The 26,755-nt window shown below is 34.4% G+C and overlaps 1 protein-coding gene across 1 annotated transcript in view; it reads left to right on the top strand.

Moving 5' to 3' along the window:
- AP3D1 (adaptor related protein complex 3 subunit delta 1) overlaps positions 1 to 26,755 on the top strand; it is a 145,185-nt gene that overhangs the window by 51,439 nt on the left and 66,991 nt on the right. The window contains exons 2-4 of the mRNA XM_074303843.1: positions 19,429 to 19,524; positions 21,808 to 21,888; positions 23,148 to 23,228. Coding sequence (XP_074159944.1) covers positions 19,429 to 19,524; positions 21,808 to 21,888; positions 23,148 to 23,228 — 258 coding nt within the window. The remainder of the gene's footprint in view (positions 1 to 19,428; positions 19,525 to 21,807; positions 21,889 to 23,147; positions 23,229 to 26,755) is intronic.

Raw genomic sequence — 26,755 nt, 5'->3', positions numbered from 1 at the left:
GCTTGTGCCATAGAGTGCTCTTTTTCTCCTTCTCCTTGACTGGTTCACCCCTTCTTAAGCAGCCTGGTGGTACCCTTCCCTATCTTCTACTCTCAGGAGCTCACTACATTAGTTTGATGTCACTACATTTGTGTAGATGTCTTATCAACTTAATCTATTGGTTTTTCTGCATTTTATTACTCCAGAGCCTCAGCTTCCTCTTTAGTAAGATTATTGGCATTTGCTACCAAGCCTGGCTCTTTGTTAATATTCTCCAGGGGAATTTGGTTGACTAAAATCTTGTACATTGCTCTCTATTAGGGGTCAGAGCCTCAACTCCCCAGTGGAACAGGCCTTATGTGACCAGCACTGCCTGTCCACCTGAAATGGAGAAGACTATGAGTAGTGAGGGGTGAGAACCAGGGTGGTATGAGACTCCATTTATTACAAAGACTGCAGGTCCTTTTATCATCTTGGTGCTTATTTCTAGTTATTACTTTATATGTAATCACATTCTAGCCTATAGTAGATACATGATTCTCTACAGGAAGCTACACGTAGATATGATGTGTGCATTCCTTTCCTAATAAGGATATTCAAGGGACTCCCCTCTAAGGTCCAGCACGCCTCTCCCGGGAACTGCCACATTGCTCCTTTGGGTGGGACCCCCTTCCTCCCAGAACCATCTTGTTCACCTTTACAAGGCTACTACTCTCAGATTACCTGAGCTGTGCCCTATGCCGTGTCCAAGGCTGGCGGGGGGTTGGCAGGCCTTCTTCCCGCTCCCTTAGCCAGAAGTCCCAAAGAGTTTCAAATAATTTTGTCCATTGCAGTTATTCTTCATTCCCAACGGGGGAAATCTGGAGTTCTCAAGATAATTATCTCCCAAGCTCCAGGTACCTTTTCTTTTTTCCAGCCTCCTTTTGTGTATTGTCTTCCCCTATAGATTGTAAACTCTTTGAGGGCAGAGACAATCTTTCTTTTTCATATTTGCATCCTCAGTCCTTAGTATAGTTCCTGGAACATAGGAAACACTTAATAAATGTTTATTGAGTAACAAGCACCTGATGAATAGGTGCCAAAGTAATTTCCTCCTTCCATGGCAGATCAGCTCAGAGTAATGAACCTCTTACTTTTGTAGTTCAAACCTGTCTTAGGAAATTTAACATTGAGTACTTTCTGATGAATGATTTGGAATAGTTGGACACAAAGCAATAACAGATGACTCCAGAGGCTAGTTCAGTTTGCAATTAGTCCAGATCTCAGTATCCTGTATAGATTTAGATAGAAAATTAATTTAAACAATCCTACTTCCCCCATTTAATTCCTGCCCAGGTAACACTGAAAAAGGGACTTCTTTCTGGTCCTTTGTTTCCTCTGTTGTCAAATGAGGGAATTGGGGGAGATAATTTCAAGTCTTCAAGCCCAAGTCTGCAATTTCATAAGGTGTCAATCTGATTTTCAATTTGAGGTCTAAATTCTATAGGCACTCAGTCTATTCAAAATTATTTTCCAGGTTCTCTAAGTAGTAAGCAAGAAGTTTTAAAGAAGCTTTAAACTTCAAAATGTGGCTTAGAATTTTGATCAGAAATGCTATACTAAAAGAGAATTTTTAAAGAGAACTTTTCATGCCTTAGGGATATTTAATTTTGATGATCATAGTTATGCCTTCTTTTCCTTGTTATTTTGCTTTTCCCCCTACGAGTTTTTGATGTGGATGGATGAAAATAAAACCCTTTGAATAAGTTCTTTTATTTCCTGTTCATATCTGTTTCCTCTTCCATTACTGATATTCATCATTATCATTATGTTCATTATTATTATCTCATTATTAAAGTCCTTGACTTCCTTGAAGTGGGAAACTAAAATATGTAATTTAATTTCTTTATACCTTTGTTTCTTTTAAAAAATTCATTTGTATTTTATTTTTCCAATTACATGTAAAGATAGTTTTTCCAATTACATGTAAAGATAGTTTTCAACATTCATTTTTGGAATATTTTGAGTTCCAAAAATTTTTTTCTCACTTCTCCCTCCCTAAGACAGCAAGTAATCTAATATAGTTTATATGTGAACAATTATTTTAAACATATTTCAATATTAGTCAATGTGTGAAAGAAAAATCAGTACAAAAGGGAAAAACCATGAGATAAAAACAAAAATAAAAGGTAAAAATTGTAAGTTTTGATCCACATTCGGTTTCTCTCTCTGGATGTGAATGGCATTTTCTATTCAGAGTCTTATTGGCATTATCTTGGACCACTTTATTCCTGAGAAGGGCTAAGTCTATCATAGTTGATTTATTACACAGTCCTGTTTTTACTATGTACAGCTTTTCCTGGTTCTGCTCACTTGACTCAATATCAGTTCATGTAAGTCTTTCCAGGCTTTTCTGAAATCAACCTGCTCATCACTTCTTATAGAACAATAATATTGCATTGTATTCCTATACCATAATTTTTTCAGCCATTCTTCTTTCATAGGCATCTACTCAATTTCCACTTCTTTGCCACCACAAAAAGTTGCAACATGCTCCTTCTAATTGCCTTTTAAGTTTATTGGAGAATATAATAGACTATTATTGAACTTTTGTAAATGATTAAGTGGATAGTTTCAGAGAAACCTGGTAAGACTTTTATGAATTGGAGAAGAGTGAAGTGATCAGGATAATGGAGTAAAAATGGCAGAATAGCAGGAAGAAGTTTAGCAATGCTCAATTCAACACATCCTTCACAGAGACAGAAGAAAACTTCCTTAGACATATATGAACTTGTGCCAAGTGAAATAAAGCGGAATCAGGAAAAACAAGGTACATATTAACAATAACAACATTGTACGATGATCAACTATAATAGATTTGGCTGCTCTGATCAAGACAATTCCAAAGGACCTATGATAAAAAATGCTCTCCGCCTCTAGAAAGAGAACTGATGAACTAACATGGAAATATATTCCTTATGATTTCACATGTATAATAAGTATGAAATTTCTTGCCTTTTCAAGGAGTGGGGAGGAACAGCAGGGAAGGAGAAAATTTGGAACTCAACATTTAAAAAAATTATTGTTAAAATTTTTTGCATGTAATTAGGAACTGTTTTGTGAAATAAATCTATATTTATAATTAATTTTCTTTCTTTTTTTTTAAGGTGAGGCAATTGGTGTTAAGTAACTTGCTCAGAGTCACATAGGTAGTAAGTGTAAAATTATATTTAAAAAAAGGAAAAGAAAACATACCTGACCTAGAAATGCCAGGGGGCCAAAATGACTCTTGTTTTCAGCTTGACGCTGAAGATATAGACCTTTGCTGAGGGCTGGGAGTCAGGGTGGATAAGTCTGGCCAGGAAGAGCTGTGTGATGTATTGCAGAACAGAGAGAAACAGTGTGCCAGGGTATAAGAACATGTCCTAGATCCAGCACAGAGAGTCCTAACCTTGTGCAAGTTGCCAGAGCAAAGGCCAATCTTGTAGCTTGCTGAGTTTGAGGAGAATATTTGCACTTAAGATCTATATACCAGGGTAAGAAGTAGACATAGGCCTTAAACTATATATTAAGCTAGGACTAGGTTTAGAAGCAAGTGGTTGTTCTGTGGTGTCCGACCCCAGGAGTGAAGTTGGTTTCAGTTCAACCTCCAGACCATTATGAAACCTGTAGTAAGGGCAAGAATCCCAGACCAAAAAGGTGTTAATAGTAATAGCTATCACTTGAGCTTTTAGTGGACTGATGATGATTGAGTCTATTGAGCAATCTTTCTATTAGAACTCCAATCAGACTAAGCTCACAGGTATACTTAGACTAAAACTCAAATCAGGCACTTGGAGAGCTCAAACTAGGGTGTGAATGACCAAACTCCAACCATAATCACTTTGAATATATAATTACCTGTCCCTAGCCTGAGGTGGAATATCAACACTTAAAACCTTAAAAAACCAGCAGCTGAACCTTAAAGGGTCCACGTTCAGTCTAAACATTTCCTCCAGAAATTATGAGCCTGCCTCTTTCATCAAATCCAAACATATGAAGTAGGGTGAAAGAGTATGCAGATAGAAAGTCTCATTGCAGAAAGCAGTTAGTATGAATGAGATACATAAGACATAAATCCAGAAGAAGATAACGATTCCAAAAACATCTGCAGGCAAATCCTCAAAGAAAAAACGGCTCAGACAGAAGTTCAGATTGATAAAGAGTTTGAAAGATGCATTTATAAACTAGAGTACTAGAGGGGGAAATGGGAAAAGAAATGAGAATTATGGGAAACACAATTGGAAAAAGAAGTTAACACCTTGGTACAAGAGGTACAAAAACATTACTCCAAGCAACAAACTTCCTGAAAATTAGAATTGACCAAACAGGAGCTAATAACTCCATAACTACAAGAAATATTAAAAATCTCTTAATTGAAAAAAATAGCTCATAGCAAAAAACAAGTGGAAAATAGATCAAAGATAGTTTAAGATTTTAAAGTATATGAACTCTGTGACCAAGAACCCAGACATACTCTCTCTCTCTCTCTCTCTTTCTCTCTCTCTCTCTCTCTCTCTCTCTCTAGAGAAAATTGGCCATATCTCTTAGAATCAGAGGGCAAAGTAGAAATAGAAAGAATCCATTGGTTTCTTCCCCCCTTCCAATTAATACTTTCAAAAACATCCAAAATTGAGAGTTTCTAGCTTAAAAAAAAAAAGTTATTGCTAGCAGCTAGAAAGATTCAAGTATAGAGGAGCTATAGTAATAATTAGATACAATGTAGTAAACTGTGATTATGACATTCCAAAAGACAAAATATATAAGCCTATATTCAAGAATAATTTAGCAAGCAAAACTGAATATAATCCATAATCCTACACGGAAGGGAAATGGTTGGTTGGTGGTTGTCCTCTGTTCTTGTAGAGGACTAAAATGATGTTAAAGTCAAGTATAACAAAAAACAGGGGGAGGAAATTTATCTTTAATGAAATTGAGAACTTCCAAGAATTCCTGATGAAAAAACTAACGCTGCATAGAAATTTTAAAATGGAAATATAGGAATAAAAGGAAACATTTTTAAAAAGAACTAAATATGGACAAGTTACTCCAGAAATCTGTCATCATTAGGGTCATAGAGGGCCTAGAATGATTCTGTCATTTTTTGATTATCTTAAAATGGATAAAGAATGGATAAAGAAAGGAAGAGGAACACACAGGGAAAAAAAAAGAATAGAGAAAATTCTCAAAACTGAAGTACACAAGTAGAAATCTATAAATAAAGAGTAAGATATGAGGAGTGACACTTAATTCTCATATGAACAGGTCAAAGGAGGAAACAATATACACATACATAATTGGGTACAGAAATACATTTTATTTAGAAGGGAACTAGGGAAAGGGAGAAGGGAGAATGAGGGTTGATTAAAGGAGGTATAAGTTGTAAGCAAAACAAAATATGAAAAATGTACAAAATTATAGCTCATTTACAAGAGGTAAGGAATTGAAAATTGAGAGGATGCCCATAAGTTGGTGAATGACTGAACAAATTATGGTATATGAATGTGTGATGCAATATTTTCGTGCTATAAGAAATGAGAGTTTGGAGAAGCTGAGATTTATATGAACTGATACAGAGTGAAATGAACAAAACCACATTTCCTTATCCTTATTTCCTTATACAATAACAGTGTTGTAGAATTAGGAATCTTGTTCAACATAGTGCCACCCTAAGATTCCAGAGTACTCATACTGCTACTCATTTCTTTGCTACAAGTGATATTTATTCACATGCAGATTGACATTTTTTTTGTATAGCCATTGCCAATATGGGAGTTTCTTTTGCTTAAACTACATGTTTATAAAAGGGTTATTTTTTTGTTTGTTTGTTTTTCTTGCTTTATTGATTGGGATATGGAAGTGGGATAGCAAGAAAGCAAATTTTTGTTTATAAATAAAATTTAAATTTTTTAAAAAGTGAATTGAGAAAAAACTAGCGAAAAAATTTATATGTTCAACATTGTAAAATAAGACATCTTTTATTATCCATTCATTTTTAGTTATGCTCAACTCTAAATGATCTCAAAGACACTGGGAGTGGTTTTCCTTTTTTATTTTTTCATTTCCTTCTCCAGCTAATTTTACAGATGAGGAAACTGAGGCAAATAGGATTAAGTGACTTGTCCAAGATCATACAGCTAGTAAATATCTTATGCTGGATTTGAATTAAGTCTTCCTGACTCGAGGATCAGACTCTGTCCACTATGCTGCCTAGTTGTCCCAAGACATCTTTTAAAAACTTCAAAAATTTGATTAATGCAGTGACCTCTCATGATTCCAGAGAACTGGATCATGACTCAACATTCAGAATGAGACATATTTTATGGGTCTTGCAAATGGGTGAATTTGTTTTTATTGACTTTGCTTAAACACATACACACACACACACACACACACACACACACACACACACACACACACACACACAAATAATTCCTTAGCTGCAAAGTGGAGATAATAATAATACCCCCCTCACAGAATGAAATAATATTTGTAGAGCACTTAGCACAGTGACTTAGATGATTAACAAATGCTTGTTCTCTTCCCTTCTTTCTCCCCCTCTCCTAATAAGAGAGTTGGATCTTAAATCATTTAAAACCAAGATTCTGGTTGGAAGTTTTTTCCACCTTTGAACTCCTATTACTTTTTTTTCCTTCCTTTTATGCACTTAGCACAATCTGCTTTTATCCCTCTTCAATGGTATTTTATTTTTCCAAATACACTTAAAGATAGTTTCTAACATCTCTTTTTATAAGATTTTGTGTTGTCCCTCCTTTCCTTACGCCTCTCTTCAAGACAGCAAGTTATCCGATCCTGTTTATGTGCAATTCTTTTAAATATATTTCTATATTTGTCACATACAAGAAAAATCAGACCAAAAGGGAAAAGACCACGAGAAAGAAAAAAGTAAACAAACAAAAAAAAGATGACTATACTTTGATCCACATTCAGGCTCTTTTTAGTTCTCTCTCTGGATGTGGATAGCATTTTCAATCCCAAATCTATTAGAATTGTCTTGAATCCCCTCATTACTGAGAAGAGGACTTTCTACTTTGTATTTTTTGTATTTTTATTCATGCTTTATCTCCCCCACTGGATTGGAAACTCCTTCAAAGTAAAAATAGGTGTTTTTTAAAATCTTTATTTTTACCTCTTTCCCTAGCATTATATTATGACTTGAATTAGACCCTCAATAAAAATCTTGTTAGATTGAATTTTGTGTACAACTGGAAGACACCAGTTATATAGAAGATTACTGTTGAAGATTAGTTTTGATATCTTTAGTCAGTATTGAGGAACTTGATGCATGTTGAAAGGGTACTGTGACATTTGTTCCACAGAGCTGCTACTGATTATAAAATATTCAGTGAATTATTGTCCTGCTAAAAGAACTCTGGAATTTTAGAAGTTACGTTTTCCTTCTGTTGCTTGTATACATTTTAGAAGTTAAGATTCTAGAGCACTGGCAGGGAATTTCTGCCCAGACATTCTATCCAGTCCTTATTACCATTGCTGTTTACCCCAGAAACAGTTTCTATTATGGGAGGCTGCTAAGATCATCCCTTTTAAAAGGATGTTAGTAGAAGTTTGTGTAGGAATACTGTGTTCAGACAAATCAGCTTTTCAGAGGATAACATAAAAAGAAATAAATTTCAAGTTCGCAGCCCAAACTAGAATATAATCTTAATTAAATTTCAGTGTGGTATTGTGGAAAGAATACTATATTTTAAGTCTGAGGACAAAAGTTTGGTTTCTGGTTCCTTGTCTAATTGAACCTCTGTGATCTTGGGCTTTAACTTTTTAGACCTTGGTTTCCTCATTTGTAAAATGATGGGGTTAAATTAAATCTCAGAAATTTTGTTAACTTATTAGTATTAGACTATTTTCCTACTCCTTTCTCTTATTCCCTTTTCCTTTATATATTAGTTTCTTTTCTCACCATCCTGCAATGGCATTCTTAATTTTTCTGTCTTTTAAATGTTGTAAATCAGGTTGTGTTCATTATATAGAGTTTTGTGGTCCCAATCTGTACTGGAAAAGCAGATTAGTTGAATTTAATGTAATAGGATCAGATATCTGAATAAGACCTTGATCCTTTCTGCTTCTAGGCTTTTCTTTCCTTCCAAGATTACTTTGTATCTGCTTTGTATATATCTTGCATATACCAAATGTGTCACTCCACATTTCTAATCAATTGCCAAGTATATTTGATTCTATAACAAATGGCTACTACTTTAACTTAGAACCCTCACTGCCTCTTATCTGGACTGTGGCAATGTCCTTTTAGCTGGCCTTCTTGATTGCAGACCTTTCTTCCACACATCTGCCAAAATGATTTCTCTAAAAGATAAGTCTGAATTTGTGGATAAATGTAAAATCTTACAGTTAAGTTCAAAAATTGAATTTTAACAATTAAAAGACACTTTGTTATATGTGAATGCCTCATCCACATCAATCAATAGCCAGCTGACCTAGGAGACAAGAAAGACCTGATTTCAAATCCTGCCTTTGAAACATACTAGGATGTGTGACCCTGGTCAAGTCATTTAGCTTCTTAAGTATTCTAAGCACTACTTTAGTAAGCACTCAATATGTGCAAAGTCTGGAAATAGATATTTCCTACCTCCAAGGAGCTTATATTCTAATAAAGGAAAAAGTTGGCAAGAAAGTACTGAGCAGCTTGGGTAGTGAGAGTCCTCATTTGGGAATTTCAGTGAAATCTGAAATCACAGGTCCAGTCCCTATCACTGCACCACACTTAAAAGATGGGCAAGGTGTGACTAGACAAGTTTGTTGGAAAAAGCTTTTTGGAATTTCAGTAAACTGTAGGCTCTATATGAGTCAGTGTTATAACAAGGCATCCAATAAAGCCAGAGAGATTTTTGAGTACTGAGAGAGAAGCATAATATACTGAAATAGGAAACAGGGAAAATATCCTGAAATAGAAAGATAATAGGCCTCCTATATCTCTACTTTACCTAGACCTCAAATTACACCTAAAGTATCGTATTCAGGCCTGAGTGCTAGGACATTGACAAAGTGGAGTGTCCAAAGGGAAACTACCAAAATTGTGAAGAACCTTAAGTTCATACCATATCGGGACCATTTGAAGGAACTTTGGATGTTTAGCCTGGGGAAGAGAAGATTTAGGGTAAAGAAATGATAGCTATCTTCAAATATTTGAAGGATTGTCAGGATGAATGAAGGGTTAGATTTGCTGTAGTTTGCTCCAGAAAGTAGAGATTAGAACAATGGTGGACAAAAATTTTTAGAAAGAAAAATTTTAAGTTTGATGCCTTGGAAATTTTCCTATGAAAGAGTCATTCAAGAGCAGTAGACCTCAAGCTTTTTAAATAGGGGCCCTAGTTCACTGTCCCTCTGACTGTGGGAGGGCAGGACTAGAGTAAAAACAAAAGCTCACGCTCTGTCTCGGCCCCTCAGCCCATTTGCCATAACCCGGTGGGCCGCATAAACGTCCTCAGCCGGCTGTAAATTGAGAACCCCTGTTCAAAAGGGTATTGTTTTATTTCCTTCCTTACTGGGAAATCTTCAGGCAAAGGTTGGATTACAACCTATTGGACATGTAGTGCAATTTTTGTTCAAGTAATGACTGGAATAAGATGGCTTCTCAGAGTACTTCCTTATTCTGTGCTTTGTCTTGATTGTGATGATCCTAGATTACTGGGGTTGCTACTGGTATGAAATTAACTATTCCCACCCTCCTTTGCAAAGTCCTGTTGTCATATAATTAGTTCACAGTGATTGGTTGGGTTTTTCTGTAAATGATTTCATTTCCATATAATTGTTTTCATTCTGTCCTTCAGAATCAAGTTTGTGTTATTCTTAAAACCCAGATCAGTGTTGTCCTTGTTCTTGACTTTGGTTTATAGTCCATTTGTGTTCCTTTTAGGTTTGCTTTTCTAATTGAAAATAAGACTAAAGACATTTTGAATTTAGTCATAAAATCCCATGATAGAAACCATGTGAGTGTCACTTGGACATATTTTGAAAGAAACATAGAGGAGACTTGGTATAGTTATTTTGATGATGAGGAAAATGTCAATAATGATAGAACCCAAATTAATCTATTTCTTATGTCCAGAATTAAATTTCAAGTTGGATAAAGCTATTGTGTTAAAAAATTCTTAGCAAATTTAATTCAGAATGCATTTTTAAATGCCTATTTATAAGATGGATGCATTGCTAGACACATATGCCTAGCACATATATTTCTGGGATATGTGGATAAGAAAGTAAAAGGCATCTTAGAAGTTTATCTAGTTTATATTCAGAAACCGCTCTCTGATGAAATGATACAAGTGGTAAGAACTAGAGCCAGGGTTTGAACTCTCAATCCTACTTTCTTTCCACTGGGTATTATATTCTCTCAAGGAAGAATAAAAGGAATTTCTTTTTCTTTTCTTCTTCTTCTTCTCCTCCTCCTCCTCCTCCTTTTTTTTTTTTTTTTTTACATTTTTCATTTATTTAGTATTTTGTTTTTCCCCAGTTACATGTAAAAATAATTTAAAACATTAGTTTTTAAAACTTTGAATTCCAGATTTTCTCCCTTTTTCCCTCCCCACCCTCCCTCACTGAGAATGCAAGAAATTTTGATATAGATGCATAGTTTTGCAAAACATTTCCATAGTAGTCATGTTATGAAGGAAAACATAGACACTCCCCTCAAAAAAAATCCTCAAGAAAAATAAAGTAAAAATAAAAGTGTGCTTCAATTGGTATTCAGGCATCATCAGTTCTTTTTCTGGGGATAGATAGCATTTTTCATCAAAAATCCTTCAGAGTTGTTTTGGATCATTATATTGCTGAGAATAGTTAAGTCATTTACAGCTATCACTTTGAACACAGCACATTTCACTTTGTATCACCTCATGGAAATCTTTCTGAGGTTTTTCTGAGAACATTCTACTCATTATTTCTTTAGAGCACAATAGTATTCCATCATAATTACATATTATAACTTGTTCAGCCATTTCCCAATTGCTGAGGATCCCCTCAATTTCCAATTCTTTACCATCAGAAAATAGTTGCTATAAATAACTGTATAAATAGGTCTTTTTCCTTTTTTTTTTTTTTTTTTAAATCTCTTTTGGAATATAGATCTAGTAGTCATTGCTAGGTAAATGGTTTTATATAGTTTTATGGCTCTTTGAGCATAATTTTCAAATTGTTCAATAGAATGGTTGGATCAGTTCATTAAGTCCTAACAGTGCAAGATTGTCTTTTTTTCCCTCACATCCCCTCAATATTTGCCATTTTCCTTTTCTGTTCTATTAGCCAGTCTAATAGGTATAAAATAGTACCTTAAAATTGCTTTTATTTGCATTTGATTACTTCATTTGAAAACTTCATATCTTGTGATCATGTATTAATTTGGAGAATGACTGATTTTTACAAATTAAGTTTATAAATTTATAAGTTTTCTATATGTTTGAGAAATGAGGCCTTTATCAGAGAAACTTGTTTCAAATTTTTTCACATTTATTATTGCTAGTTGTATTTACCCCCCCTTTTCTATTTTCTCCCTTCTTTCACCCTGCCCCTATTCAAAAATGTTTTCCTTCTGATTACTGCCTTCTCCAATCTGTCCTCCCTTTTTATTCCACCTCCTCTCCTTCTCTTATCCCCTTCCCCTCCAACTTTCCTATAAGATAAACTAGATTTCTATACCAAATTGAATGTGTATATTAATTCCTCTTTGAGCCAGTTCTGGTGAGAATAAGATTCACTTACTCCCTCTTAACTCCCACATGATATTTGAATTGTTTATTTCTGGCTGCTTGCATTATTTTTTCTTTAACCTGGAACTTGTCTATAATACTCCTGGGAGTCTTCATTTTGGGATCTCTTTCAGGAATTGATCAGTGGATTCTTTCTATTTTACCCTCTGGTTCTAGAATACCAGATCAGTTTTCTTTTCCTTGATAATTACCTTATCTCTAATTGGTAATGATTTAGAGCATTTTTTTCATGACTATAAATAGCTTTAATTTCTTTATCTGAAAACTGCCTGTTAATATCCTTTGACCATTTATCCATTGGGGAATGACTTGTATTCTTATAAATTTGACTCTATTTTCTGTATGTTTTAGTAATAAGATCTTTATCAGAAAGACTAGTTGTAAAAATTGTTTCCTTGCTTTTTGCTTCCTTTCTAATCTGGGTTTTATTGGCTTTGTGCAAAACCTTTTTAATTCATTGTAATCAAAATTATCCATTTTGCATTTCACAATCTTCTTCATCTCTAAAAAGAGATGGTCATAAATTTGGTTTGGTCATAAATTCTTCCCTTCTCTGGACTGTTTCTTGGTCTCCCAATTTTCTTACCTTTCTAGGTGATATACCTATTTTGAATCATATCTTGATATTAGAGTGTGAGATGTTAGTCAGTACCTTTTTGATGAATGTTGGAGGGGATTGTGAAAACTGGAACACTTAATATATTGTTGGTGGAATTGTGAACGGATACACCATTCTGAAGAGCAATTTGGAACTATGCCCAAAAGGATTATCAAACTGTGCATTACCCTTTGATCCTGCAGTGTTTCTACTGGGCTTATATCCCAAAGAAATCTTAAAGGAGGGAAAGGGATCCACATGTGCAAAAATGTTTGTGGCAGCCCTCTTTGTAGTGGCAAGGAACTGAAAACTGGATGCCCATCAGTTGGAGAATGGCAGAAAAAGTTATGGTATGTGAATATTATGGAATATTGTTGTTGTATAAGAAACGATCAGCAGGATGATTTCAGAGAGGCCTGGATAAATTGCATGAACTGATGTTCAATTAAATGAGCAGAACCAGGAGATCATTATACATGGCAAAAACAAAATCATGCGATGATCAATTTTGATGGATGTTGCTCTTTTCAACAGTGAGATGATTCAGGCCAGTTCCAAAGAAATTGTGACGAAGAGAGCCATCTACACCCAGAGAGAGGTCTGTGGGAACTGAGCGTGGATCATAACATAGCATTTTCACTCTTTTTTTTGTTGTTTTCTTGCATTTTATTTTTTTCTCATTTTTTTTTTTTTGATTTGATTTTTAAATTAAAAGATAATGTCTAGGCTTTTTGAAATCATGGCTTTCAGTTAGTCCAATAATTTTTAAATTATCTTTCCTAGATCTATTTTTTTCCTCAATAGTATTTATTTTATTTTTCCAAATGGTCAATAGTTTTCAACATTCATTTTTCTTTCTCCCTTCCCCAATCTAGCAAACAATCTGCTATAGGTTAAATATGTGCCTAGTTTTTGCCATATTGTATTCTAATTTTCTCAGCAATTTTTGTCAAATTGTGAGTTCTTATCCAGAAGCTGGAGTCTTTGGGTTTGTCAAAAACTGTATTACTATATTACTTATTGTTATTGTTGTTAGTGTCTTTTGTTTTTGAAGATAACTAAAATAACTTCACTATGTTAGAATCAAGTTACGATGTTTTCAACTGCAGCTGACCAATATGAGTTCAGAATGCTCTGCCACAGGTCGGACATAAAAGTCCATATGAACACTGGGGGTAGCTTCTCTAATTTTGCATATTTCGCATTTCCTTTGGGCTAATTCTATTCTGCTTTGCTTACAGACTACATCACCTTCTCTTATGAGGTCACACCATACTAGGCAGTTCTGTGCCAGTGTGTCTCATGTTGTACAATCTATTCTAAAATTAAGAGACCATAAGAGTGTCCTTATATCACTTTTTCTGACCACTCAGTATTCTGTGAATCTTTGCCCTCTGTGAGTTCTCCATAAAACAAGTTTCCACGGCGGAAGATGTGTTGTCCCAAGTTTCAGATTTTTTGTGCAACTGTTTTCAGAAAGCCTTTCTAGGGACCTATAAGTTTTCAGTTCTTTCAAGGTGAGATGATCTGTGTGGTCTGGTCTGAGAGAGATCACAAGTACTTTTTCCCCATCCTGGAACTGTGAGGAGGGTTCCTGCTCCACTATAGTCAGAAGTTCCTCTTTCTGGGACTGCCACCCAGATCCGTGACTCTGATGGGCAAAACTACAGTACAGAGTCCTGCCTCCGTGTTAGGAAAGAGACCCTTGTAATCTCCTGACCAGTTGTTCCAGCCCCTGAAGCTCTGGGAGCTAGCTAAGAATTCTGGAAGCAGCTGCTGCCCCTGCTGATTCAGTGGCTCCTCGAGCTTGCTGCTCCTGGTCTACTGAGGCCTTCATTGGACTGTGCTGCACTTTCACCCAGACAAGACAGATCTTTCCTGTTCACTTTCTTTTTTTTTTTATTATATATATATATTTATAATATTATCCCTTGTATTCATTTTTCCAAATTATCCCCCCCTCCCTCTATTCCCTCTCCCCGATGACAGGCAATCCCATATATTTTACATGTGTTACAATATAACCTAGATACAATACATGTGTGTGAATATCATTTTCTTGTTGCACAATAAGCATTAGATTCCGAAGGTACATGTAACCTGGGCAGACAGATATTAGTGCTAACAATTTACATTCACTTCCCAGTGTTTCTTCTCTGGGTGTAGCTACCTCTGTCCATCATTGATCAACTGGAAGTGAGTTGGCTCTTCTTTATGTTGAAGATTTCCACTTCCATCAGAATACATCCTCATACAGTATTGTTGTTGAAGTGTACAGAGATCTGGTTCTATTCATTTCACTCAGCATCAGTTGATGTAAGTCTCTCCAGGCCTCTCTGTATTCCTCCTGCTGGTCATTTCTCACAGAGCAATAATATTCCATAACCTTCATATACCATAATTTACCCAACCATTCTCCGATTGATGGACATCCATTCATCTTCCAGTTTCTAGCTACAACAAAAAGAGCTGCCACAAACATTTTGGCACATATATGTCTCTTTCCGCTCTTTAGTATTTCTTTGGGATATAATCCCTATGGCAGCACTGCTGGGTCAAAGGGTATGCACAGTTTGATAGCTTTTTGGGCATAGTTCCAAATTGCTCTCCAGAATGGCTGGATTCTTTTGCAACTCCACCAACAATGCATCAGTGTCCCAGTTTTCCCACCTCCCCTCCAACAATCATCATTATTTGTTCCTGTCATCTTAGCCAATCTGACCGGTGTGTAGTGGTATCTCAGAGTTGTCTTAATTTGCATTTCTCTGATCAATAGTGATTTGGAACACTCTTTCATGTGAGTGAATATAGTTTCAATTTCTTCATCTGAGAATTGTCTGTTCATATCCTTTGACCATTTATCAATTGGAGAATGGTTCGGTTTCTTATAAATTAGGGTCAGTTCTCTATATATTTTGGAAATGAGACCTTTGTCAGAACCTTTGTTTTTAAAAATATTTTCCCAATTTGTTACTTCCCTTCTAATCTTGTTTGCATTAGTATTATTTGTACAGAAACTTTTTAGTTTGATGTAATCAAAATCTTCTATTTTGTGATCGATAATGATCTGTAGTTCTCCTCTGGTCATAAATTCCTTCCTCCTCCACAAGTCTGAGAGGTAGACTATCCTCTGTTCCTCTAATCTATTTATTATCTCCCTCTTTATGCCTAAGTCATGGACCCATTTTGATCTTATCTTGGTATATGGTGTTAAGTGTGGATCCATATCTAATTTCTGCCATACTAATTTCCAGTTTTCCCAACAGTTTTTTCCAAATAATGAATTTTTATCCCTAATGTTGGTATCTTTGGGTTTGTCAAAGATTAGATTGCTATAGATGTACCCTTTTTTGTCCTTTGTATCTAATCTGTTCCACTGATCTACCGGTCTATTTCGTAGCCAGTACAAAATGGTTTTGGTGACTGCTGCTATATAATATAGCTTTAGATCAGGTACACTTAGACTACCTTCCTCTGAGTTTTTTTTCATTAGTTCCCTTGCAATTTTCGACCTTTTATTCTTCCATATGAATTTTGTTGTTATTTTTTCTAGGTCATTGAAATAGTTTCTTGGGAGTCTGATTGGTATAGCACTAAATAAATAGATTAGTTTGGGGAGTATTGTCATCTTTATTATATTCGCTCGGCCTATCCAAGAGCACTGAATGTCTTTCCAATTATTTAAATCTGATTTTATTTTTGTGGCAAGTGTTTTGTAATTTTTCTCATATAATTCCTGACTTTTCTTTGGTAGATGGATTCCCAAATACTTTATACTCTCAACATTTGTTTGGAATGGAATTTCTCTTTGTATCTCTTGCTGTTGCATTTTGTTAGTGATATATAAAAATGCTGAGGATTTATGTGGATTTATTTTGTATCCTGCCACTTTGCTGAAATTTTGAATTATTTCTAGTAGCTTTTTAGCAGAGTCTTTGGGGTTCTCTAAGTATACCATCATGTCATCTGCAAAAAGTGATAGTTTGATTTCCTCATTTCCTACTCTAATTCCTTGAATCTCTTTCTCGGCTCTTATTGCCGAGGCTAGCGTTTCTAGTACTATATTGAATAGTAATGGTGATAGTGGGCAACCTTGTTTCACTCCTGATCTTACTGGGTCCTGTTCACTTTCTGAGTTGTCTTGGGTGAAAAATTGTTTCACTGTTTGTTTGTTTTATTTTAATAAAATTTATTTTGTTTTATTAATTTTTATAATTATAACATTTTTTTGACAGTACATATGCATAGGTAATTTTTTTTTTTTTTCCAACATTATCCCTTGTACTCCCTTCTGTTCCGAATTTTTCCCCTCCTTCCCTCCACCCCCTCCCCTAGATGGCAGGCATTCCCATACATATTAAATATCTTATAGTATATCCTAGGTACAATATATATGTGCAGAATCGAATTTTGTTGTTGTTATTGCTGCAAAGGAAGAATTGTATTCAGAAGATAAAAAAATAATCTGGGAAGAAAAACAAACAAAAAAAATGCTCACAGTTTACACTCATTTCCCAGTGTTCCTTTTCTGGATGTAGCTGATTCTGTCCATGAGTTGTAATGAATTTGGCTTTTGAGATATAATTTTGAGATAATAACTTCAGAGTTTGAGGAATTAGGAGGCCAAAGAGATTGAGAAGACTTTAGCATGTGTGTGTGTGTATAGGCATGTAGATATATATCCCTGAAAACACTAAATACACAATAAACTTTAAAGGAAAATATGATTCCTGAGTGATGGAATGAGTGAGAAGTATAGGATGTATTTAACAGGAAGTTTATCTTCTCTTCCTTTTGGTCAGCAGTGTCCAGGGATGTGAGCAAAGGTACTTCTAGTAATGGAGAAGAGGCCTGGAAGGTAGTTGTGTTCCAGAGTGTTCCAGGTTTCTCTTAGAACAGTATAGATTTATATTATTGAAAGTGTTCATTTGAGAAGACACTCCAGAAAATAGAAGGGAGCCCTGGGTTAGGAGGCAAGCCTACATTTTAGTTTTGTCTTTTCTACTTACTTGTATAACTTTAGGCAATTCACTTTCCTTCTGAGTTTAATTTTCTTCATATTTAATATGAGAGGTTTGGAATAAATCCTCTCTAAGAAACCTTCCAGCTCCAGCATTCTCTTTTTTCTGTTCAAAGATTCTGCCCCCCCCCCTTTTTTTTTTTAATCTATATAAGGTTCCTTTTTTTCTTTTATGTCCTTTGAATTTATTTATTTATTTATTTATTTTTTGGTATCCGTAGCTTTCAAAGTTCAAAGTCCATGAACTTAGACATCCGGAAACAGGATAGTGACAGAAATTTTAAAAGCCATGTAATTTCCTGAGCCTGATCTAATATGCCTTTCTCTGATCTTGAGTTTCCTGGGCTTTCTAAATTGAAAGTCACTGCTAAACTGGAAAGATACTATAAAGTATGTGCTAGGCGGTCTCACCTTCCACCATCACCCTAGCAACCTTTCTTCTTGGCAGTATTTCAGAGGCTGTTTTATTTTTCAAATGTTTGGTAAAATTGTTGTAGAAACACATAACATAACTTAAATAACTAAGTCACAACAAAAATATTTTACTTATATCATAACTGGACAGTCTTCAGTAGTTGATTTATTTGCAGGTCTGCCTATAGAAGGAAGAACTAGATGAAGAGTTTGTTCTTAGCTTTTGTCTTTGTTCATTTTTAGCAAGTTAACACAGTTAAGAAGAATGAGAAAATTTTGCCACCAGAAACAGCATGGAATAGTAGGAAAATGTCCAAATTTGGTACCAGACCTGGATTCATAGCTGGGTTCTAACATTTAGTAACAATATAAACAAGGAGAAGTTGCTTAACTTCTTTGTATCTAACTATAAAATAAACATCATAGTATTTAAATTACCTACTTAGAGAATTTTTAAAGAGGAAATACCCTCTAAATGTTAAAAAAAAATTAAACTTTAAAAATCTAAGTAAAACACATATATTATATCTAGGTTATACTGTAACACATGTAAAATGTATGAGATTGCCTGTCATCTAGGAGAGGGAGTAGAGGGAGGGAGGGGAAAATCTGGAAAAATGAATACAAGGGATGTTATAAAAAAAATTACTCATGCATATATACTATCAAAAAATGTATAATTATAAAATTAATTTTAAATCTAAGTAAATAGGTATGTGTGTGTATATGTATGTATGTATGTATGGAGCTTGTGAAAAAGAGAGAGAAGCTGAAAAAGTTATTCTGGGACATAATTAAATAATCCTTTGTCTTGAATTTGATTCTGATTCTGATCATTTTTTTCTTTATGAGGAAAATGTTCTAAAAATGTGATTCATTGGTCTATTAACCAGAATTTATCCTTGAAAAAGAGTAACCTTTGTCAAAGGGTCACTTGGTTTGTGGCTCTATATAGAACTATCTTAAGAGTACCAGCCTTTTTCTTTGGAAGGGAGAGCATTTTCTTGGCCTTCTTATATTGAAACAGAAAAAAAATTTCTATGAGTGAAAAATGTCCATTATTTTGAAAAGTTTTTTCCTTCGCTATTTAAACTTCCTAAATGAAATCCACAATCACTCAAGAGTTCATAAGCTCATAGATTTAGAGCTGAAAGAGACATTAAAAGCTATTTAGTCCAACCTCTACTTTTATAGATGAAGTACTTGAGCTCACATAACTAGTAAGTGGTTTAGGTCTGAAAATTAAGAAATGGTCAGCTAGCCTGATATCTACCTACTGAGATTAAATGCTTGTCATATCGTAAATGATAGAACTGAGCTTAGTTCCTCACATGCCAAATACAGCATAGGGAACAGACCCTAAATGTAATGCATTTTTATATAAGCATTGTTGGTTTTATGACCTGGTTGAGGGACAGTTAATGGTCAACCTCTGTGTTCCACTGTTTAATATAAAATCTCATGATAATTCAAGAAAGTTTTCCCGCAAATTGGAAAAATCATTCTTGGAGGATTTATGGGAGGATTGATAAAGGTCCTAGGGAATGGGAAATCATGGATGAATGACTCTCTTGAAGGGAATACCACATCAGTTGAATTGCAGGTCTTTAAAGTGTCTTCTGTTTTGTTTTGTTTTTCAGGCCAAATATATATCTCAGTGTATTGATGAAATCAAACAAGAATTGAAGCAAGACAATATTGCAGTAAAAGCAAATGCAGTCTGCAAGCTTACCTATGTAAGTACAGTGATTTGTGAATTACATTTCATTGTATGATTATTATTTTAAATGGGTTTTAAATTATTTTAAATTTATTATAGCTCCTACATATGCCCTATGAAATATATCCTAGCCTTTTACTGCTTTTTCTAATTCAGAAATTTATCCTCCTTCCCAGATTCATCCCATTTAACAAATAATATTTTTGATGGGAAAAAAATAGAGAAAAAGAAGAGGAAACATTCAGCAACACTTGATCACTACATCAAAAAAATTCTAAAATATAGATCTAGTGACTATAGATCTCCCACATTTCCAAAGAAGCTTGATATGAAAAGCTTCTTTTATTTGGGACCATATCATGTTTGTTCACTAACTCATAACACCTGGCTTGGAGAGGATCTTTCTATTCTTTTCTTCTTTTTTAAATTTAATATTAAGTTTGTTTTTTTAATTTACTATTTTGTTGTTTCCCCCAAATATATGTAAAAACAGTTTTTAACATCAGGGTTTTTTATGTTTTTTTTTTTATTTTTGCTGAGGCAATTGGGGCTAAGTGATTTGCCCAGGTTCACACAGCCAGGTTCACTTGTGTTAAGTGTCCGAGGGCAGATTTGAACTCAGGCCTTCCTGACTTCAGGGCTGGTGCTCTATTCACTACACCAACTAGCTGCCCCTTAACATTAGTTTTTTAAAAAAAAATTTAAGTTCTAAATTCTCACTCTCTTTTTCTTGCCTCATTGAGAAAACAAGCAATTTGATATAGGTTATGCATGTGCAGTTATGCAAAAAAAATTTCAATGATAGACATATTGTGAACAAAATAGCCAACCCAAGAAAAATAAAGGAAAAAAATATGTGTTGATATGTATTCAGATGACATCAGTTTTTAATCTGGAGATGGATAGCATTTTTTCATCAAAAGTTCTTTGGAATTGTTTTGGATCATTGTATTGCTGAGAACAACTTAAGCCATTCACAGTTGACCATCATATAATATTACTATTATTATATACAATGTTCTTCCAATTCTGTTCATTTCACTTTGCATAAGTGCCAGTAAGTCTTCCCAGGTTTTTCCTAGTGTCCTGCACAATGTATTTTGTCACAATCATACATAACAACTTGTTCAGCCATTTTCCAATTGATTTCAATTCTTTGCCATCACTAAAAGAGCTGCTATAAATATTTTTGTACATATAGGTCCTTTTCTTTTGTTTTTTAAAATCTTTGGGATATAGATCTGTTAGTAATATTGTGATCAAAGGATATGGTATAGCATGATTTTATAGTTCTTTGGGCATAGTTACAATTGCTTACCAGAATGGTCAAATTAGTCTACAGTTTCATCAAGAGTGAATTAGTATCTCACTTTTTTCTCATTTCCCTTCCAACTTTACTCATTTTCTTTTTCTGTCATACAGTCAATCCGATAGGGGTAGGGTAGTAATTCAAAGTTGTTTTAATTTGTATTTCTCTATCAACAGGGAGTTAGAGCATTTTTTAAATGATTATAAAAATGATTTTATGTAAAAATATGATTGTTGATAGGTTTTACTATTTTATCCAAAAAGTGCCTATTAATAAATATTCTTTGACCATTCATCAATTGAAGAATGACCCTTATTTCTATAAATTTCTATTCTTATATTCTTTTTTTTTCCTGAGGCAATTGGGGTTAAGTGACTTGCCTGAGTCACTTAGGTCACATAGCTAGGAAGTATAAAGTGTCTGAGACCAGATTTGAACTCAAGTCCTCTTGACTTCAGAGCTAATGCTCTATTCACTGAGCCACCTAGCTGACTCTCTTATATTCTTGAAAGCAGTTTAGGCAGACCATATGCTCTGTCAGAGGCTACAAAACTGGAAAGGTTGGAGATAAACAGGCTGTGTCCATCATCAGAATAATAGCAGTTGAATAATTAATGGGGATGGATGGGTAGCAACTCATAAAGTGTTAGTATTCTCTGTCAAAATACAAGGTACATCCTTCTACATGATCCTTCAGACCCTAGAGAATGAATGGTTATAGTGTAGAATTTCATCACACTAATGCATATATAAAGTGTAATACTCTTGTGCCTAAGTACATTATCTTTTGGATAATTTTTTTGTCAAACTTTAAGCAAATATTAAGCCTTTAAATGTGCACACATACAGAATATACAGTCCTAATGTGGCCTTCCTCCAAATCTATAAATCTCATTCTTAATGTTTCTACTTTCCTTACTCCTTTTTAGAGTTCAGGGGTCATTAAGAAGGATTTATAAAGTTATGGTATCTTACTCTATTTCCTAACAGTTACAGATGTTGGGATATGACATCAGCTGGGCTGCTTTCAACATTATTGAAGTAATGAGTGCTTCTAAGTTTACATTTAAGGTAAGAGGCCATTGTGTTTATTTTTAAATATGGCAATCTCTATCAGCATGTCAAAGCCCAGTACAGAGATGCTCAACCTCTTTTTGTTGTTGGGGAAGAATCCATTTAGAAATTTCCTCTAAAACCCTTAAATCTTGTGTTGGAGGAGTAAAATTGGAAGTGAGAGAAGGGTGCTGCCTATTGAGTCTCTAAAATAAACACGGGAAGAGGAAAGGACACTGCTCCTACCTTCCCTTTCTTCTTTACTAGGAATCCCACCCAGCGAAAGTTTAGAGAAAGGGAACTGAGTATTGGGACATGATAACAAGGACCAGGTGAGACAAATTGGGAATGGGGGTATTTTCCATTTGACCAGAAAGTTCTGAATTGGATCTTTTGAATGTTGCTTATCCAGAAGTAGAGAATTGTAGTCTTTAGCAAGGTTTGACACCCACAAGAAATGCAGTTGACTAAACTACTTCAAATTTCAAATAATTCTCCCTGTTCTTAGTAAACACTGACAATTATTTTATTGATATTTGCCTACTTTCTGTCTTAGGCCAAATTTAACTTATTTCTGATATTGTGGAACCCCAGTGAGCATAAAGCTGTGGTTAGTGCCTATAGAGGAAATGCTATTCCTTGTGACTTCCTGCTTTTACCACCTGTTTTTACCACCAGATTCACTTTTGATCTCAGTAGCTTTACAAACCATATTTGTCCTGCCTTCTGTTCACTCTTACTTAAAAAATGTATATTGTATTCTGCAAAATTAGAAATATATTTAGTTTATAATATAATTTAGTTTATAATATAATTATAATATTCACAAGTATACAGTTTAGGATGCATACTTGATACACTATAGGAGCTAGCCAGTCAAAAGCTGATAGTAGATTGTAATACTAAGTTTAAAAAAGTCACTGATTGCAAAGATGAAATTAGTGGAAGTGGGAAGAATGAACAACCAAGTGGATTATTGATCTTTGGGTAATTGATCTTCTGTGTCAGTTTTAGGCAAGGCCCTACTACATGACATGTAGTATTTTAAAATCACTACCATTCTAAAACTCTGAAGTACCAGGTAGCAATGTTAAACAAATGTTCTGTTGTCTTGCCAGCCAGAGTTGACAGTTCCCCAGGTATCTAGCCTGTAGTTCTTTTACAATTACAGATTTTGTTTTTCTTGGGACTGATGCTCCTAGAGCAAGAGCTTGAGTTCCAAGAAAGGCAGGAATGGTGGCAAAAAATTTAATGCTTCTGTTTTTCTAAATAAACAGCGAGTTGGTTATCTAGCTGCTTCTCAGTGCTTTCATGAAGGAACTGATGTAATTATGCTGACTACCAATCAAATTCGAAAGGTAAGTGATCAGTTCCAGCTGGAACCACTGTTTGCTTTAGTAAGATTTCAATATTTCCTGTGTGTGTTTCTGTCTTCCCAAAAAGCCATACAGTTTCACTTATAAGAAGTATAGTCAGGTCATGATCACCTGTATTTGAATGTCAGTCAAATAAAAAAGGAAAAAAACCTGCTACAGTATAATAGCAAGCAAGTTTCCTGTAAATTTCTCCTCAGAAAAAAAGCAAGACAAAAAGTGAAAACAGTTGCTGGAGGAAATAATGGGGTGAATTTTTTTCTTATTGTCAAGATCTTGGAGAATTCTGGAAAAATTGTTTAATGTGTATCAGTTTTTAGCTTTTTATCATAAACCTCCATTTCTTCTATCTCTAAAATGGGGATAATAGCACTAATCTCAGAAGGCTTTTGAGAGGATAATATTAGGTAATAGTTATATAATGCTTTAAAGTTTTCAGTTATTTTATTTGATCCTTATAATAACCCTATGATGCAAGTGCTATCATTACCTCCCATTTTACAGATGATGAAACCAAGGTCCAGAAAGGTTGAGTGGTTTACCCTAAAGAACACACTAATAAGTGTCTGGAGTCTGATTTGAACTGAGATCTTCCAGACTCCAGATCTGTCCGCTTTGCCATCTAGTTGCTTTTAATGCAAGCCTAGCATCTCTATATAAGTGTGAACTATTATTAATACTTCTTGACTATTTTGAGTGTTGATCCATTAAAGTATTTGCTTTAAGTGTTTTTTTAATTTCTAGGTATCTGTTTGTGAGATGTTTATTGTTGCCATTCCTTTTGACTTCTTGATGACATTGTCAGACATTTTGGAGAAGAAATTGAGCCTCAATTTTGGGTTATATATTTCTTTATAAGGCTTATTTTTCTTGTGTTACCTAACATTGAATGAACTTCACAAGTAGATTGCTTTACCCTTTGAGGAAAATCAAACTAATTAATTCAGTAATGTCCTCTTCATTCTCTACATTTTGGACAACTTTTTTTGGAGGGAGGTGTTTGATTTCATTCCTTAGTTATATAATATTAAGATAATATGATGGATTAGGGATATATAATTTACAAATCAGCAGCTGGCAGACTTTTAACCATTGCTACTTTTTTCCCTAAATGAACCAGAACGAGTTGAATGTGGCCATTGGCCTTTAGCTCATTCCGCCTGGTTATATTTATAACTCTTCTCTAAACCCAAACCAGAAAAAAGCTCAGATACAGGGCCAAGAGTGTGACTGAGAACAGCTTTGGAAGTTAGCTATAACCATGATTCATATACCCAGTGTTTTCACAAAAGTCCAAAGTACCCAAATTGCATCAGAGTGACTTGTTGAAGCTATGAATGTAGGGCCAGGGGTCTATTATCCACATATTTATGTTGTTGTGTAATATGAAAGGAAAAGTTAAAATAGTAGCTTGTTGAAGGCTTTGAATGCCAGAGTGAAGCAAAGTTAACATATTAAAAAAATATATATGGCTTTGAGCCTGTAGTCACTTCATAGCCTCCTAAATGAACTTGTGCATTCCTATTCAGTAGAAGTTAGAATAATTTTATTCATTCATTCAATCACCCACCTATCTACCCATTTATTTGTTTTTCAACGAAACTACAACCCACTTCCCTCCTCTCCCCCTTGTCCTTCCTAGACTAGTTAACTCTCACAGGTTTTTTGTTGTTGTTTTTTTTTAATCTTTATTGAACTAGTAAAGTGCTGTGGCAGTTTTCTTTGGTCTCCAGATGATCATCTCTAACTATTCAGAAAAGAACACTATGGAAACAAGGAATTTTTGTCAAATACATTGCAGGTGGTGATATGGGATAGACCGCGCTTTTGTTCCTTCAGCCCTGAACATAAGCTTGTGCAAAATTAATATTTTTATAATTTATATTACAAAGGCCTAAGTAGAAAATCAATCCTATACTTGATATTTTTGTATATCTTAACTTGAATATTAACTTTTCTAATGGAATTAATATATTTCAACCTAAATGCAGATCAAGATAATTTACAACACAATGTCTTTTCCTCTGGGGAGCAGGAATTCAAAATATATGTTGTAGTTGTTGAAGAAAAAATATTAGTATGGAACTCATCTGGCCAGAAACAATTAAATTAATATCCAAGCTACTTTTGGCTTAATGAGAGAAATGTCCAAAATGACAAAAGTTCTCATATGCCTTCCAAAATGTCTTGCTTCCATGTAGCTAAGACTATTTGAGTTAACATTTGCAGGAATCTCGAACAAAGGAAATTAAAATATAGTTTGAGGTTTAGTTAGTACCTTGTTTCAAGTTCAGAGTTCTGGCACTTAGCAATCAAAAATAGTTGAGTAACAAAGTTACCCATAGTATTCCTTCCAGGACCACTTCCTTCAAAGAATCAGTGTGACTTCTCCCAGAGATTAATATTGAAAACCTGTTCCCAATCACTGAAGAGGATACTTCTCTTCCAATGGAATATATGAAGCATCCTCTTTGGGTAAATTTCTTCAGGGGTTGTAGAAGATTGGAACTCAAACTGCAGTCCCATTTTTAATCTATTTCCTTATGAAAGGCCTTTTATCCTTAACTAACACCTGATACTGTTGGATGGTTAGTAGAAAAGGGGCTTTTTAGAAGAGAAATATTATTTCTTAATATTTCTAGAATACTAAAAATATGGTTTTTAACATATTTCTAAATAATCAATAATGTAGAAATATATAACAAAAAGATGATGAATACAATACAAAGGAAGGCTTCAAGTCTGCAGTCTCATTCTTCTACTCTATTTTTATACTTTCTCAGTAATTGGGATCAATGAAAATTTAGGATAAGTCATAGAATTGCCCATTTTTTTTTTTTTTTTTTTTTTTTTTGAGGCTGGGGTTAAGTGACTTGCCCAGGGTCACACAGCTAGGAAGTGTTAAGTGTCTGAGATCAGATTTGAACTCGGGTCCTCCTGAATTCGGGACTGGTGCTCTATCCACTGCGCCCCCTAGCTGCCCCGAATTGCCCATACTTAATAAAACGGTTTATAACTCTCAATGAATTATCCATTTATACTAGATTTTTCCGTTATTTAATTCAGAGGAGTTACTCAGACTCTTATCCTTTCACTTAAATATATTTTACTGTCACCTAAAACTGTATGTCACTATCTGGTGATATTACTTTTGGATTTGTGATAATATTTTGTTGCTGTTGTTTATATTTTAAACCAACCCTTAAAGCAAGGGTCGTTTCTTAGACTCATTGTTTCTGTAAATATGCAATTCTGCTATATATCCTTATAATAAGGAAGCCCATCTTATAAATTTCTGGTTCTGTGATTTATTATAATAGATGAATAATTACACCTGTAGAAAATTAAGTCCCCAACAATTTCCACCTGTGATAGTTTTTTTTAAATTCTTTTCTTTTGTAACTGTGTTCTAAATTCTCCAGTTAAAATAATGTGTTTTCTTACATATGCTGTTTCCTTAGAAACTAATTGAATGAAATATTATCTGGTTATAGCTTAATCCACAAAATAGT

The sequence above is a fragment of the Sminthopsis crassicaudata genome, chromosome 1 (assembly GCF_048593235.1).
Source record: "Sminthopsis crassicaudata isolate SCR6 chromosome 1, ASM4859323v1, whole genome shotgun sequence".
In the NCBI taxonomy this organism is placed as follows: Eukaryota; Metazoa; Chordata; class Mammalia; order Dasyuromorphia; family Dasyuridae; genus Sminthopsis; species Sminthopsis crassicaudata.
Note: the sequence above shows the minus strand (reverse complement) of the source record. Positions and strands in the feature narration are given on the sequence as shown.